This window comes from Neoarius graeffei, chromosome 19, assembly GCF_027579695.1.
Source record: "Neoarius graeffei isolate fNeoGra1 chromosome 19, fNeoGra1.pri, whole genome shotgun sequence".
Classification (NCBI taxonomy): domain Eukaryota; kingdom Metazoa; phylum Chordata; class Actinopteri; order Siluriformes; family Ariidae; genus Neoarius; species Neoarius graeffei.
Genome location: NC_083587.1, coordinates 16,285,502 through 16,302,870, shown reverse-complemented (window position 1 = coordinate 16,302,870; position 17,369 = coordinate 16,285,502). Strand labels below are relative to the sequence as shown.

General features: G+C 44.0%; 1 protein-coding gene across 4 annotated transcripts in view; it reads left to right on the top strand.

Moving 5' to 3' along the window:
• The window catches only part of ctnnd2a (catenin (cadherin-associated protein), delta 2a), a 789,966-nt gene extending 775,318 nt beyond the window's left edge, over positions 1 to 14,648 (top strand). For 3 of the 4 annotated variants that reach the window (XM_060899742.1, XM_060899741.1, XM_060899743.1), the window contains 3 exons: positions 9,600 to 9,731; positions 10,376 to 10,452; positions 12,783 to 14,648. In XM_060899742.1, the coding sequence (XP_060755725.1) occupies positions 9,600 to 9,731; positions 10,376 to 10,452; positions 12,783 to 13,043 (470 nt within the window). In that variant the 3' untranslated portion in view covers positions 13,044 to 14,648. The remainder of the gene's footprint in view (positions 1 to 9,599; positions 9,732 to 10,375; positions 10,453 to 12,782) is intronic. The other variant, XM_060899744.1, reaches the window with a different exon arrangement.
• The last annotated feature ends 2,721 nt before the right edge of the window (positions 14,649 to 17,369 follow it).

The following is a 17,369-nucleotide window of genomic DNA, read 5'->3' as shown; positions in this document are numbered from 1 at the left end:
TTTGCTGCAATTACTGCTGCAAGTCTCTTGGGGTATGTCTCTATTAGCTTAGCATATCTAGCCACTGGGCTTTTTGCCCATTCCTCAAGTCAAAACTGCTCCAACTCCTTCAAGTTAGATGGGTTGTGTTGGTGTACAGCAATCTTCAAGTTATGCCACAGATTCTCAATTGGATTGAGGTCTGGAGTTTGATTAGGCCATTCTAAGACATTTAAATGTTTCCCTTTCAACCACTCCAGTGTAGCTTTAGCAGTATGTTTAGGGTCATTGTCCTGCTGGAACGTGAACCTTTGTCCCAGTCTCAAACCTCTGGCTGACTCAAACAGGTTTTCCTCCAGAATTGCCCTGTATTTAGTGCCATCCATCTTTCCTTCAGTCCTGACCAGCTTTCCTGTCCCTGCAGATGAAAAACATCCCCACAGCATGATGCTGCCACCACCATGCTTCACTGTAGGAATGGTGTTCTCAGGGTGTTGGGTTTGCGCCACACATGGCATTTCCCATGATGGCCAAAAAGATCAATTTTAGTCTCATTTGACCAGAGAATCTTCTTCCATGTGTTTGGGGAGTCTGCCACATGCTGTTGGGCAAACTCCAAATGTGTTTTCTTCAGCAATGGCTTTTTTCTGGCCACTCTTCCATAAAGCCCCGCCCACTCTGTGGAGTGTATGGTTTAAAGTGGTCCTATGGATAGATACTCCCATCTCCACTGTGGATCTCTGCAGCTCCTTCAATGTTATCTTTGGTGTCTTTGTTGCATCTCTGAGCAACAAAAAAAGGGCATGGCAAAAAGGTAAACAAACAGGACAAAAAAAACAAATGGCAAAAATTGTCCAGGAAAAAAGAGACAAAAAACTTGACAAAAACACGAGACGGGTAAGGGCAAAAATGCTAGTGCAAAAAGCCATGAACAAGAATAAATGCTAGTGCAAAAAACCATGAACAAGAAAAAACCTTAGTGCAAAAAACCATAAACCAGAAAAACAGCTAGAGCAAAAACCATGAGATGCAAAAAGGCACAGAAACGGCTAGAGCAGCAAACGTCCTAGCGAAGTCAGAGTCTGAGAACGGCATATTTTCGGCAGCGGTGAAAACCAGGAAGTGAATACAGGTGAGGTGGAATTCCCATCCTGGATCCAGATCAGCACTGGCGTGAGAGATCCATAATCTCCGGAGTAGATCTCCAGGGCAGAGTAACCCCAGTAACCCCCAACGAGCTCCTCCAGGCACTTTACGAAGAGCATCAGGGTATTGCCAGTGGAAGTCAGAGATGAGAGTTGGGTCCAAGATGAACCTGGCAGGGACCCAACTTCTCTCCTGGGGACCGCAAACTTCCCAGTCCACCAGGTACTGGAGTCCTCTGCCTCGCCGCCGCACCTTCAGCAGCTTTTTGACCATGTAGGCTTCGCCACCATCAATGAGCCTGGGAGGAGGAGGGGGTTTGGTGAGTGGAAACAAAGAACTAAAGACCAAAGGTGTTGTGAGCGTACTCGACTCAAGGTAAGTACTTACTCCAAGAACCAGCATCCCTGGATGCCATGCACCTGTGTGCCACCTCCAAATCTTGATTTGCCCGTTCTGCCTGGCCGTTGGTTTGAGGATGGAACCCTGAGGAGAGGCTACAGGAAGCCCCAATGAGTTTGCAAAAGGCCCTCCAGAACTGCGCAGTGAACTGAGGACCCTCGTCAGAGACGATATCAGTGGGGAGTCCATGTAGGCAGAAAATGTGAAGGATGAGTAATTTGGTGTTTTTTATGGCTGTGGGAAGCTTGGGCAGAGGGATGAAATGGACTGTCTTGGAGAAACGGTCAATAACTGTGAGGATGCATGTGTTGCCACCTGAGTTGGGGAGTTCTGTGACGAAGTCCAGGGTGATGATGTGAGACCAAGGTCAATGAGGAATCGGGAGGGGTCTTAGCAGGCCAGCAGGGGGTCGATTGGCTGTCTTGTTCCGGGCACATGTGTCACAGGCTGCCACAATCTCCTTGGCGTCTTCCTTTATGGATGGCCACCAGAAGTGCTGTTGGATGAGTGCCAGGGTTCAAACAGCTCCCAGGTGACAAGCCAACTTGGAGCCATAACCCCCTTGCATTGCAGCACCTGGGTTCACACAGAACAGGGAACAAACAGATGGCTAGGTGGCATGTTGCTTGAATTACCTTCTCCGGGGTACTGCTCCAGGGCCTTCTGCACCAATGTCTCTACCTCAAGTAGGGCGGCCCCCACCAGACAGCGTGGAGGGAGAATGGTTTCGGGCATACTAGACTCCTCCTGGCAGGCAGAGAATATCCTGGACAGGGCATCGGGTTTGGCGTTCTTGGAGCCTGGGCGGTAGGAGACCATGAATCGGAACCGGGAAAAGAAGAGAGACCATTGGGCTTGTTGTGAGTTAAGGCGTTTGGTGGACTTGAGGTATTCTAGGTTTTTGTGGTCGGTCCACACAAGGAAGGGGAGATCCGACCCCTCGAGCCAGTGCTTCCACTCCTCCAGGGCTAGCTTGACGGCCAACAGCTCTCTGTCACCGATGTCATAATTTCGTTCAGCAGCGGACAGCCGGCGACAGAAGAAGGAGCAGGGGTGGACCTTGTTATTGTCGGCCCTCTGGGAGAGAATGGCTCCGACCCCAGACTCAGAAGCGTCGACCTCCACAATGAACTGTTTGGTCGGATCGGGTATGGTGAGAATGGGTGCTGTGGTGAACTTGTGCTTGAGTATGGAGAAGGCTTTCTCTGCTTCCTCCCCCCACTTGAACGAGGTCTTAATCGAGGTCAAGGCAGTGAGAGGTCCGGCCACCGTGCTGAAGTCGCGGATGAAGCGCCTGTGGAAATTGACGAATCCCAGGAAACGCTGGAGCTCTCGTCGCGAGGATGGGGTAGGCCAGTCTGCGACTGCCTCAAACTTGAGGGGGTCCATCTGGATCCTAGCCGGGGAGATGATGAACCCCAGAAATGAGACAGAGCTCTGGTGGAATTTGCTCTTTTCCGCCTTGACAAACAGCTTATTTTCTAGCAGGCACTGGAGGACCTGCCAGACGTGGCCCTGATGTTCCTCCAGGGAGCGAGAGAAGATCAGGATGTCATCCATGTACATGAAAACGAAGATGTTAAGAAAGTCCCTTAGGACGTCGTTGACGAGTGCCTGGAAGACTGCAGGCACGTTGGTCAGGCCAAAAGGGACCATGAGGTACTCGTAGTGGCCAGTGGTGGTGTTAAAGGCCATCTTCCGCTTGTCCCCCTCCCTGATCCTGACGAGATGGTAGGCATTGCATAAGTCCAACTTGGTAAATATCTTGGCTCCCTGGCCGTTCAAAGGCCGTGGTCATGAGCGGTAGTGGGTAGCGGTTCTTGACCGTGATGGCATTGAGACCCCTATAGTCAATGCAGGGGTGGAGCGACTTGTCCTTCTTCTCCACGAAGAAGAATCCCACCCCTGCTGGGGAGGAGGAAGGGCGGATGATCCCAGCTGCCAGAGACTCGGAGATGTACTTCTCCATAGCTTGCCTTTCAATGGGAGAAAGAGAGTAGAGTCGCCCTTTGGGTGGCGCCATCCTGGGCAGGAGGTCGATTCCGCAGTCATAGGGTCTGTGAGGAGGGAGGGACACTGTTTGGGTCTTGCTGAAGATGAGTCTTAAGTCCAGGTATTCCGGAGGCACGTGAGAGAGGTTGGGAAACTCGCTGGCTGCGGTGGTTTGGCGGGAGGCAGAGCGGAGTTCAGGCAGGAAGATAGGCAGGAATGGCTCCAGCCTAGGATGGTGTTATCGGCCCAGTTTAGGTGAGGGTTGTGCTGCATTAACCAGGGTAATCCTAGGATGATGGGTACGTGGGGGTTGTTCATGACGTGGAGTTGGACGGTTTCAGAGTGGTTGCCGGAGATCCTCAGGGTGAGCGGGGTGGTAAGGTGGGTGATGGTGGTCTTTTTCTCCATGCTCTCATGGAAGGCGGTTGCATTTCTCTGCTCTCCTCTCCTCTCCTTTTTTTCCTGCTTGTGCTCTTTGACATTCGGCTCCCTGAACAGCACCGGCCTCAATCAAGGACGTTGCTGGGGAAACATTTCCCCCAGAAGGTCACTGCTGGGAGACACTCTCGCATTCTTCGCATTCCTTCCCCAATTTTCTGCGGTCGCCGTTTTTCACCCCCAGTGTGACAAGCGGGTGCATGACCAGCGCCGCTTGCATGGCTGCAGGAGCGGATGGCTGCTTGCTTGCGCTGGGTTACCTCTACCTCCTCCCCTCCCCTCCTACCCCCCCCAAGTCCCATGTTTTAAAGTGTACTTGTGTTATTGTGTGCTTGTGCAGAGGTTTTTAAATGCTCCCACACTGTACTCCTGATAGGAGCATAGTGGGGGGTGTTCTTTTTTTCCTCATCTTTTCTCATGTTACTACTGTGTTTCTTTTTCTTTTATCCCTGTCTTCCTGTCCTGTTCCCCCCTGTAAGGACAGGTTGATGGTCAATTTCACTGGTAACAGTGACAGTAAATGGTTCATTCATTCATTCATTCATTCAAGCCGGTGCCACTGAGTGTCAGTACTGTAAGAGGGACTTCGAGGGCGAGTAACAGGATTCCCAGACGCTTGGCAGTGGCAGAGCAGATCAGGTTCCTGTCCGCCCCTGAGTCGATGAGGGCCTGGAGATGGTGATGCTGGTTGTCGTGGATGATGATGACAGGGAGTAACAGTCGATCAGCGGGGGGCTGGTTCCGAGCGTTGCCCACCAGGGCCCCTCGATTTGCTGGTGGTCTCATTCCCTTTAGCGGGCAGGCTCGGCAGATGTGTCCTCGCTGACTGCAGTAAAAACAGGCCCCTGTGCTCCGCCGGCACCGTTATTCCTCCACTGACACCCATACCCAGTCTACCTGCATGCGTTCGATGGATGAGGCGGGAGGTGGAGAGGAGGTGAAGCTGGGGCGGGTCTTCTCTCTCTCCTCTGTTGCTGGAACCGGGCGTCAATATGGTTGGTGAGGTCTATGAGACTGGAAAGGTCCAGCGTCAGTTCCCGTGATATCAGTTCATCCTTAATGGTGTCGGACAAGCCATGCAGGAACGCATCAACCTGGGCGCTCTCGTTCCAACTACACGACACTGCCAACGTCCGGAACTCAATGGCGTAGTCCGAGGTAGACCGGGACCCCTGCCGCAGCTCCATGAGTTCCCTAGCCACTTCCTGGCTGGACAGAGAGCAGTCGAAAGTTCACCCCATCTCCTTGGAGAAATCTTTGAAACTGGAGCAACAGGGAGCATCGGCATCCCAGACCGCTGTTCCCCACTCCCTGGCCTTGCCGGTGAGGAGTGTGATGATATATGCCACCCGGGAGCATTCTGTGGGGAAGGTCAGAGGTTGCAGCTCCATGATCAATGAGCATTGGGATAGGAACGATCTGCAAGTACTTGGCTCTCCATCATAGGGCTGAGGCACTGGGAGTCTCAGTTCGTGGAGAAAGGCAGTGGCAGGAGTTGAAGTTGGAGACGGCTGGGGAGGGGTAGGTATGGCTTGATAGCGCTGCATCTGTGTGGTGAGGAGGTCAAGTGAGTTGGACAGGGTGGCAAGGTTCTGGGTGATCTGCTGGAGATCTTGTTGATGGGTCCCGAGGAGAGTCCCTTGCTGCTGGATGGCCGTTCTCAGACGGGTGAGTTCCGCTGGATCCATGTTGGCCAGAACGTTCTGTTAGGGGTGGTGGAGGTGTGGTGAGATAGGATCCAAAAGCAGAACACAGACAGTTATTATTGGATAATAAATAAGGTGCTTTAATCAGGGAAAAAGGGCATGGCAAAAAGGTAAACAAACAGGACAAAAAAACAAATGGCAAAAATTGTCCAGGAAAAAAGAGACAAAAAACTTGACAAAAACACGAGAGCAAAAGGGCAAAAACGCTAGTGCAAAAAAACATGAACAAGAAAAAACCTTAGTGCAAAAAACCATAAACCAGAAAAACAGCTAGAGCAAAAACCACGAGACGCAAAAAGGCATAGAAACGGCTAGAGTAGCAAACGAGACGTTCTGGCGAAGTCAGACTCTGAGAACGGCGTATTTATAGGCAGCGGTGAAAACCAGGAAGTGAATACAGGTGAGGTGGAATTCCCATCCCGGATCCGGATCGGCGCTGGCGTGAGAGATCCGTAATCTCCGGAGTGGATGTCCGTGACAGTGGCATGACAGTGACAAAACAGGACAAACACCAACGGGGATGAATACTTTTGCAAGACACTGTACTTACAGTATACTTGTAAGTAAACTAATCTAATACTTCTTGGGACTAAATTGGCCCACTTTTAGTCTATAAAAAGTATACTTTAAGTCTAAGAGAAGTAAACTTTGAGTATACAACTAGTATTTTTTATTTTGTACTGCAAGTATACCACAAGTAAACTTATATACTAATAGTTTACTAGTTCTATACTTGTAGTCCACTCTTTAGTTTACAAAATCATACTTCATAGTATACTGGAAATATACTATTGGTTTACTTGTTTTATACTTCTAGTCCACTTTTTAGTTTACTAAAGTGTATTTTGTAGTATACTGGAAATATACTATTGGTTTACTCGTTACACACTTCTAGTCCACTTTTTAGTTTTGAAGTATCCTGCAATTACCCTTCTAGGTATACTATTAGTTTTCTAGACCTAACCCTTACCTCATATACACTACCAGTACACAACTTAAGTGTTTTGTACCTTAAGTTAAAATGAAGTTATAAAGGTACGAATTCACAAAATAACAACAGATACTCAGGATTAAGAACATATTCATTTTCTTTAAAAATCTAAATTTAAAGAAACATTGTATTCAATGCCAAAGTATAAAAACATGGCAATGACAACTGTAATTGACATTCAAGCTCTAAAGAAAAATAAATAAATAAAAATTAATTATCCCACTCAGGAGAAATTAAAAAAAAAAAAAAAACTTATATGGAACCACAGACATACCTAAGCGTCAACAATGCTGAAGCACAACTACAGGGCAAGTCCACTTAAGCATAAGGCACAAATATTTTAATACTTTATGACACTTTTGTTAAGTATATCTTGATCAAAAGTTTAAGTATAAGCTTTATATACTTCGACTTTTCTATATACTTTTCAGTATAAGCCAAGTATACTTATGTATAACTTTAAGTATATCTCTGATAAGTAAATAAAAAGTAAACTGAAAGCATACTCTTTTATTTTTAGTTTAAAAGAAGTATACTAGAAGCACACTTGAATAAACTTCTTTTTCGTAAGGGATACTTTGAGTGCACTATATAGGGTGCGATAATCCTCACTATACATTCAGACAGCACTACATAATGATGACCTCACTATATAGTCCACTATAGTGAGTAGGGAGTGATTTCGGACACAGGGTGAACGTGCTCAGGTGACAGGGTTGAATGAATGAAATGGAAAGTACAACCCCGATTCCAAAAAAGTTGGGACAAAGTACAAATTGTAAATAAAAACGGAATGCAATAATTTACAAATCTCAAAAACTGATATTGTATTCACAATAGAACATAGACAACATATCAAATGTCGAAAGTGAGACATTTTGAAATTTCAGGCCAAATATTGGCTCATTTGAAATTTCATGACAGCAACACATCTCAAAAAAGTTGGGACAGGGGCAATAAGAGGCTGGAAAAGTTAAAGGTACAAAAAAGGAACAGCTGGAGGACCAAATTGTAACTCATTAGGTCAATTGGCAATAGGTCATTAACATGACTGGGTATAAAAAGAGCATCTTGGAGTGGCGGCGGCTCTCAGAAGTAAAGATGGGAAGAAGATCACCAATCCCCCTAATTCTGCGCCGACAAATAGTGGAGCAATATCAGAAAGGAGTTCGACAGTGTAAAATTGCAAAGAGTTTGAACATATCATCATTTACAGTGCATAATATCATCAAAAGATTCAAAGAATCTGGAAGAATCTCTGTGCATAAGGGTCAAGGCCGGAAAACCATCCTGGGTGCCCGTGATCTTCGGGCCCTTAGACGGCACTGCATCACATACAGGCATGCTTCTGTATTGGAAATCACAAAATGGGCTCAGGAATATTTCCAGAGAACATTATCTGTGAACACAATTCACCGTGCCATCCGCCGTTGCCAGCTAAAACTCTATAGTTCAAAGAAGAAGCCGTATCTAAACATGATCCAGAAGCGCAGACGTCTTCTCTGGGCCAAGGCTCATTTAAAATGGACTGTGGCTGGCAAAGTGGAAAACTGTTCTGTGGTCAGACGAATCAAAATTTGAAGTTCTTTATGGAAATCAGGGACGCCGTGTCATTCGGACTAAAGAGGAGAAGGACGACCCAAGTTGTTATCAGCGCTCAGTTCAGAAGTCTGCATCTCTGATGGTATGGGGTTGCATTAGTGCGTGTGGCATGGACAGCTTACACATCTGGAAAGACACCATCAATGCTGAAAGGTATATCCAGGTTCTAGAGCAACATATGCTCCCATCCAGACGACGTCTCTTTCAGGGAAGACCTTGCATTTTCCAACATGACAATGCCAAACCACATACTGCATCAATTACAGCATCATGGCTGCGTAGAAGAAGGGTCCGGGTACTGAACTGGCCAGCCTGCAGTCCAGATCTTTCACCCATAGAAAACATGTGGCGCATCATAAAACGGAAGATACGACAAAAAAGACCTAAGACAGTTGAGCAACTAGAATCCTACATTAGACAAGAATGGGTTAACATTCCTATCCCTAAACTTGAGCAACTTGTCTCCTCAGTCCCCAGACGTTTACAGACTGTTGTAAAGAGAAAAGGGGATGTCTCACAGTGGTAAACATGGCCTTGTCCCAACTTTTTTGAGAGGTGTTGTTGTCATGAAATTTAAAATCACCTAATTTTTCTCTTTAAATGATACATTTTCTCAGTTTAAACATTTGATATGTCATCTATGTTCTATTCTGAATAAAATATGGAATTTTGAAACTTCCACATCATTGCATTCTGTTTTTATTTACAATTTGTACTTTGTCCCAACTTTTTTGGAATTGGGGTTGTAACATTTTCATCATCTATCATGGACGACTCGAGGAAAATGATGTTTCATGGGTGAGATGTTGAATAGATTTTAATTTTACTTCACAGACATAACGTTCCCCAGTGGGACGCAACCGACGCCTCAGTCATGGAGTCGTCCAAATATGAAATATTTGACTGTGATATTTCATGCCTCAAGTTCATAAAAATTTATGTTCAAGTGGGAAAATTTTACAGTCGAGTTTTTAAGGAGTAACTAAATTCATTAGTACGCGTAAGAATAATATTGATGAGAGCGGGACATGGTTCTGCAGGCACGCCAGGAACTGATTTTATTCTCAAATTAAATTGACCTTGTAAGCATCTTTCATAGGAATTAGGAATGTTGGAGCTGACTTTTTTTTCCACCGGTCTGTCGGAAATCACATTTCTGCTGCTATGCTGAGCCACGCTAATGAAGAATAATGATCCATACCTCTGCATGACTTTTATCTAATGACGATGAGTAAAGATGAAGAAAGACACAGAAAGAGAGAGAGAGAGAGAGAGAGAGAGAGAGATGGGTGAGGCAATGCTTTAGATGCTCATGGACCGTGTGTGTGTGTGTGTGTGATTCGCAGCAAGCGCCCCCGCCTCACCCAGAGAGATGATCAGCCTCAAGGAAAGGAAGACAGACTATGAGTCCACTGGAACCAATGCTAGTTTCCATGGAAACAAAGGAGAGCATGCATCCAGGAAAGACGCCACAGCAGGTGAGTGCTCATGGAGGAGGAGAGGAGGAGGAGATCCTGAAAGAGCAGGTGGAGAAGAAGAGGAGACTTCACGAGGTGATAAGGAGCAGATATAAAAAGAGAGGAGGAGACAAGAGGAGGAATAGTAGAAAGGTGAAGAGGTGAGATGAAGAGCTGGAGAACTTGAGAGGAGATGGTGGGAGAAGAGGAACAAGGAGACAGTGGAAGCACTGAGGATATGAGGAAGACAAGGACTGGAGAAGGATGTGGAGGAGAGGAGAGGAAATGAGAAGGTGGAACAGAGGGGGAAGTTGAGGAGAAAAGGGGAGGATGTAGAAGAAGAAAAAAGGTGAAGGACAAAGAAAGAAGATGTAAGAACTGAATCTCCTTTAGCAGAACCGAATCTCCTTCACAGGAAGTCAAGATCAATTTAGCGGTGACATCACTTCCTGCATGATTGATGTGTCGTACTGTAGCTGCAGGCTCTTAAGGCGTTAGCTCTCTGACTTATTTCCCACGCTGATCGAGTGCTCGCTTTGAACTCTTCTAAACGCGCCAAAGCGCCAAACTTGCATCGCTCTCTTTCCTGTATGAATCACAATTAAAGAGATGAAAATGTATCAGCCCCGCCCACCATTTTTCTGTCTTTCTGTTTCGTCCTACAGTTCAAGTCTCGTGTGGAACCTCGACGCTGTTCCGCAACTCATACGCGACTCCGAATGAGGAGCTCAAGAACAACCAGGTAACAACTGATTCACTGAGTCAATTATTCTCAAAATGTTTACATTGATATACGTGTGACGTGTTTGGTGATTCATTTCTCGTTCACTGCTTCCAGCGATGTTCAATGTCATATGAATGAGGAATCCATTATAGATATAGAAGTCTATGTTTAAAGTCCCAGAATGCAGTGGTGGAGATTCGGCTAGTCAGCGATGGATGAGGTGGCGAGTGCGATGCTGTTGATAGTGGTATTTAGTGTGAAAGTTGAAGGTTTGGAAGCTGGTCTGTTTGGGCAGAGAGTATAGATGAAGAAGAGACAAATCTGGATTGAGTAAAAGAATAAAGCGCCGCTGCATCGTTGTCTTTAGCTAGAGATGAAGCGAGGGCTAAATCCCATGGCATCACCATCAGCAGGTAGTTGAACGGGGTTGTGGGTCGTGTAATAAACAATTAACCAAAGTGAAAACAGAGCAACAGGTTTAAACTCGGACTTTCATTACAAAATATACAGTGCCTTGCAAAAGTATTCATCCCCCTTGGTGTTTGTCCTGTTTTGTCACATTGCAAGCTGGAATTAAAATGGATTTTTGGAGGGTTCGCATCATTTGATTTACACAACATGCCTACCACTTTAAAGGTGAAACTTGTTTTTTTTTTTTAATTTTGACACAAACAATAATTAAGATGAAAAAACAGAAATCTGGAGTGTGCATAAGTATCCCCCCCAAAGTCAATACTTTGTAGAGCCACCTTTTGCTGCAATTACAGCTGCAAGTCTCTTGGGGTATGTCTGTATTAGCTTAGCACATCTAGCCACTGGGATTTTTGCCCATTCCTCAAGGCAAAACTGCTCCAACTCCTTCAAGTTAGATGGGTTGTGTTGGTGTACAGCAATCTTCAAGTTATGCCACAGATTCTCAATTGGATTGAGGTCTGGGCTTTGATTAGGCCATTCCAAGACATTTAAATGTTTCCCTTTCAACCACTCCAGTGTAGCTTTAGCAGTATGTTTAGGGTCATTGTCCTGCTGGAACATGAACCTTCGTCCCAGTCTCAAACCTCTGGCTGACTCAAACAGGTTTTCCTCCAGAATTGCCCTGCATTTAGTGCCATCCATCTTTCCTTCAATCCTGACCAGCTTTCCTGTCCCTGCAGATGAAAAACATCCCCACAGCATGATGCTGCCACCACCATGCTTCACTGTAGGAATGGTGTTCTCAGGGTGTTGGGTTTGCGCCACACATGGCATTTCCCATGATGGCCAAAAAGATCAATTTTAGTCTCATTTGGCCAGAGAATCTTCTTCCATGTGTTTGGGGAGTCTGCCACATGCTGTTGGGCAAACTCCAAACGTGTTTTCTTCAGCAATGGCTTTTTTCTGGCCACTCTTCCATAAAGCCCCGCCCACTCTGTGGAGTGTACGGCTTAAAGTGGTCCTATGGACAGATACTCCCATCTCCGCTGTGGATCTCTGCAGCTCCTTCAGTGTTCTCTTTGGTGTCTTTGTTGCATCTCTGATTAACGCCCTCCTTGCCCAGTCTGTGAGTTTTGGTGGGCGGGGCCTTCTCTTGTCAGGTTTGTAGTGGTGCCATATTCTTTCCATTTTGCTATAATGGATTTAATGGTGCTCTGTGGGATATTCAAAGTTTAGGATAATTTTTTATAACCCAACCCTGATCTATACTTCTCCATAACTTTGTCTCTGACCTGTTTGGAGGCTCCTTGGTTCTCATGTTGTTTGCTTAGTAGTGTTGCAGAGTCAGGGTCCTTCCAGAACAGGGTGATTTATACAGACATCATATGACAGATCATGTGACACTTTGATTGCACACAGGTGGATTTTAATCAACTAATTATGTGACTTATGAAGTGAATTGGTTGAAGCAGCTCTTATTTAGGGGTTTCATACGAAAGGAGGCGAATACTTATACACACTCCAGATTTCTGTTTTTTCATCTTAATTATTGTTTGTGTCAAAATAAAAAAAAACAATGTGCACCTTTAAAGTGGTCGGCATGTTGTGTAAATCAAATGGTGCTCACCCGCCAAAAATCCATTTTAATTCCAGCTTGTAATGCGACAAAACAGGACAAACACCAAGGGGGATGAATACTTTTGCAAGACACTGTATCTGGATGCAACTTTTTTATTAATTTCTTTCATCATGACAACAATCGAGCCTATATTCTCCTGCTAATGCAGCTTAACAACTTCTTCACGAAACAAACATAAGACATAACTTCAAGGCTTTAAGTGTCTTTAAATACGTTCACACCTCAGTTCCGTACCTGGGTTTTTTTTTCAGAGTGTATATGGTTATCGTGTCTCCTCGCTTTTTCCACCCCGCAGATCCCGACCCATCCAGCTCCACAAGAGAGCGTCCGAAAGGACTACGAGGTGCTTCCTCCATTTCAGAACTCCACTAGAAACTTTGAAGAACCTTTTTTCGAAGATCAGGTCCACCGGCCCGCTCCTGCCGCTGACCTCAGCATGCACCTGGGACTCAAGTCCACCGGTAACTATGTGGACTTCTACTCAGCCGCCCGCCCCTACAGCGAACTCAACTACGAGACGAGTCACTACCCCGCCTCACCCGACTCATGGGTGTAGGACTCGATAAATATAAATGATGACCCCATGGATGAAACAACCCCCTCCCCATTCCCAGTGATTACGACCCGAGGAATTCCGGGTGCTTGCAAAGAGAGGCTGGAAAACTGTGCATGTGCATGCATACCACATTTTCGTCAGCGCATTTCGTTCATCAGAAGGCTCGTTCCATTGAAGCAGGAATACCAGGATGGAAGCACAAATAGAAAGGATTTTTGAAAGATGAGAAAGTTTTGACCTTGAAAAGACTTAAAGGGATTTATAAAGTAGGGAAATTAAATAGCCTGGATGCAAGGATACGTGGACAGATGGGGAAAAAAATGTTTACGTGGAATTTTGGGAACAGCTTTTCACGTCTTTTTTTTTTTAATCTGTATTTTCACCACTTCATTGTGAGTTATGTTGTTTTGTTGAATGTTTGAGATCTGTTTGAGATTTTTCCAGCCTTTTTATCTATTTCTGTTATTCCTCTTGGTTTGATTTGTACTTGATTGGTGTACATTACACTGCTGCCACTCGGAGGTGACTTTGGATATTCTTTTACAGCACAGACGATAAAAAAAAAAACCTTGACCACTTTTATTTTGGAGTAATGTCTTAGCTATTATATCATTGTCTCATTTTCAGAACAGGGTATGTTTACAGAGGACGAGTATTATTCATTTTGAGAACGTGTGTTTGTATGTCTAGAGCAACATTTTGAATGCAGTTACGAGAACATCATTCCACTCACCGTACTGATGAAGTGCTTTCTCACTGCCTAACAAAAGACGTGTACAGATTTAAACATTTTTATTTTGGCTCTGTTTTTTATCTTCACATTTTTGTTTTGGGGCAAGAGTGTTAAAACATAAAAAAAAAAGATACTAATGCAACTGTTTGTCATCCATACCTAACCTGACTGACGAGATGACTGACATTGTGCCAAACGTAAGTCACCACTGGAAATGTTTTAACCCAAATGTGATATCGCTAATGATTTACTTTCCACCATTTTTTGGTTCATGAATGTGTTTTTTTTTTTTTTTTGCTGTTGTTTTTTTTTTCTGGAATTAAGCTACTCATCTAGGCAACACTGGAGTAACAAGCCAGAGAGCGAGATCTCTACGAGCTTAATTTCCTCCAAAGATGTACAAAATCTGTCTCTCTGTGTTAGCCGAGTGTGTGCTGTGTGTCGTCTATGTTTGAGATGATGACAGGCGAGGTGGCTTCTACCGTCCGACGACTTCTACTGGCAAAGCACCGTGAAAAAAAAAAAAATCTACTAGACTGAGATGTTCATAGAGAATGATGACGATTATATAAATATACGTATAAATATAAATCTATATCATTTTTATGTGCAGATATTGGTGTCACGAAAAAGCAACAAAATGGCAAGAAAAGACTTGTATTAAAAAATTCTGTTCACCTAAATGTTCTAATTCCAACAGAGAAAAAGAAAGGAGAAGAAAAATAATAATAACAATAATGATAATGATGATAATAATAATGATAATAATGTTGATCCCCAGTCTCAGTTGTTGTTGTTTCCGAGCTCCATAGATAATCAGGCTGGATTTTGATGATGTTCTGGTGCCAGGACAATAAAATTACTGTTTGCAATCTTTCGCACTGTTTGATTTTTATCATCACACGACACAACAAATCTTCAGCTTCATCTGCCATAAAGAAAAAAGTTTTCATCTGCATTGATTTTCTGTAGGATCTTGTTTTATTTCCATTACCGAGGACCACATGAGCTGGACAGGGACATGTGGGCGGAGCTAAACATAGTCAATGACAGGGAGTATAACAGCACATCCTCGTGCATTGTATTCCTTTTATCCATCCATCCATTATCCGGAACCGCTTATCCTGTGCAGAGTCGCAGGCAAGCTGGAGCCTATCCCAGCTGACTATGGGTGAGAGGCAGGGTACAAGTCACCAGATCATCATAGGGCTGACATACAGAGGCGGACAAAGTACCCAACTTCATTACTTAAGTCAAAGTACAGATCCCACTGGTCAAATGTTACTCCGATACAAGTGAAAGTTGTCCAGTCAAATTTTTACTGAAGTTAAAGTGCTGAAGTACTTGCTTTTAAAAATACTTAAGTATTAAAAGTACATTTTCTGTCAACGCATCGTTGTATTATTGCCACAACGCTTACAAAACCTAATGCCATTACCAAAGACAGAAATGTGAATTCACAAAATGAACGCATGCTGTGCATCATGGTGGTTTAACGTTAAGCTAGCTAGTCAGTGAAGCTCCACTTGACATGCTAGCAAACTCTTTTCAAACTCGAAATCATACTGGGTAGCTAACGCAACTACTGTAGAAAAGAAAGATTTCTACATTCTGTTTATTTGGCAAGATTATGCTAAAACATATTTCTGAAAGAACTTCAGATAAGTTAACGTTATTCATATTAGCGTAACTCAGTTTTTACATGCTAACTAACAGTGTCCAAGTTAACTAGCTATGTGTTAAGGTTAGCCGTGGACAAGGCTACGGCAACATGGCGGGCAAATCCATAGAAAGTCATTTGACGAATCAGACTGCATAGCTATTGCAATGTTATCGCTAGCTCTAAAAGCACAGACAACTTCATTACAAACTTCCTCTTGGAATAAAACGCTTACATCCCTCAATATGCTTCCGCAGGTCGGACGGCGAGTTTCTGTAGGCCGTGATGTGGTTCGTTTTCGGCAAACAAAGCAAACATTTAAAACGAAACGAATCTTTAATCCTTTCAAAAAACTGAAACATGGGTTCTAGGTATGGCCCTGAGTGCGTGCGTTCTCCAGAAGAACCGCCTCCTTCCATTCTGCCATCAACTGATCGTGTTCAATAATGCTGCTGAGAAACATGATTGTTTTTTTCGTAGGTGACACTGAGACAGTCTATCAATAATCACTAGGGTCACGTCACGTCCATAAACTGTATAAAATCAAGTTCAGTGATTTCTCCGCATCGTTATTTGAACACGATCAGATGATGGCAGAATGCAAGGAGGCGGTTCTTCTGAGGAACGCACACACCCATGGCCCATGAACCCATGTTTCAGTTTTCTGTTCGGATTAAAGATTCGTTTTGTTTTAATTCTTTGCTTTGTTTGCCGAAAACGAATCACATCACGGCCTACATAAACTCGCCGTCCGACCTGTGGAAGCATATTGAGGGATGTAAACGTTTTATTCCAAGAGAAAGCTTGTAATGAAGTTGTTTGTGTTTTTAGAGCTAGCGATAATGTTGCAATAGCTATGCAGTCTGGTTAGTCGAATGACTTTCTATGGATTTGCCCGCCATGTTGCCGTAGCCTTGTCTATGGCAAACATTAACACATAGCTAGTTAATGTGGACACTGTTAGTTAGCATGTAAAAATGGAGTTATGCTAACATGAATAATGTTAACTTATCTGAAGTCCTTTCAGAAATAAGTTTTTGCATAATCTTGTCAAATAAACAGAATGTAGAAATGTGTTTGTGTTTAAAGGTGTTTATTCTACAGGTTCTACAAGCTAGTCAGTGAATCCAGTCAGTTGCTTCAGAGGTGTTAGGTTTTGTAAGCGTTGTGGCAATAATACAAGAATGCGCTGACGGAAAATTTACTTTTAACACTTAAGTATTTTTAAAAGTAAATACTTCAGTACTTTAACTTAAGTAAAAATTTGACTGTACGACTTTCACTTGTATCGGAGTCACATTTGACCAGTGGGATCTGTACTTTAACTTAAGTAATGAAGTTGGGTACTTTGTCCACCTCTGGTTACACCCCTATTCAATAAACATCTTACAGAAAACTTCACCATAGCAATAATTTCTTAAAATTCGTTTACATGTAGCATCTGACGTACACCTTCTGACCAGTCTGGAAGATCTTGGACCAGAATGATCTTCAGTTGGAGTGTCGATGTTTTTTTTCTTTATAAACAGAAGAAAATGACAGATTTCAGAGGCAACATGACAATTTTATGATAGTACTCAGGGTTTTGGGGGTTTTTTTAATTACTTGATGGTCAAGCAGGAACAAAGAAGAAACCGATTAGTCAGAGTACTCCCAGGATCCAGGGCTTTCACAGGGGAACTCGAGATACTTCCAAAAGAGCGGAACAGTCTTGACAAATAATCCCAAGTGGCACTTTTTATCCTTGTGGGGAAGGATTTTGGGGGATTTAGTTTTTCAGAGTCTTTCGATTCAGTCCTTTTGAAATGCTCCAGCTGCTCATTTCCTGTTCGTCAGACTTTTATGATAATTGGCTTCACTTTTTTTCCTCTTTCAGCATCACGGATAGTCATCCTTTTCTAACTTCTAAGTGGAAATGAAAAATCGGCACAGC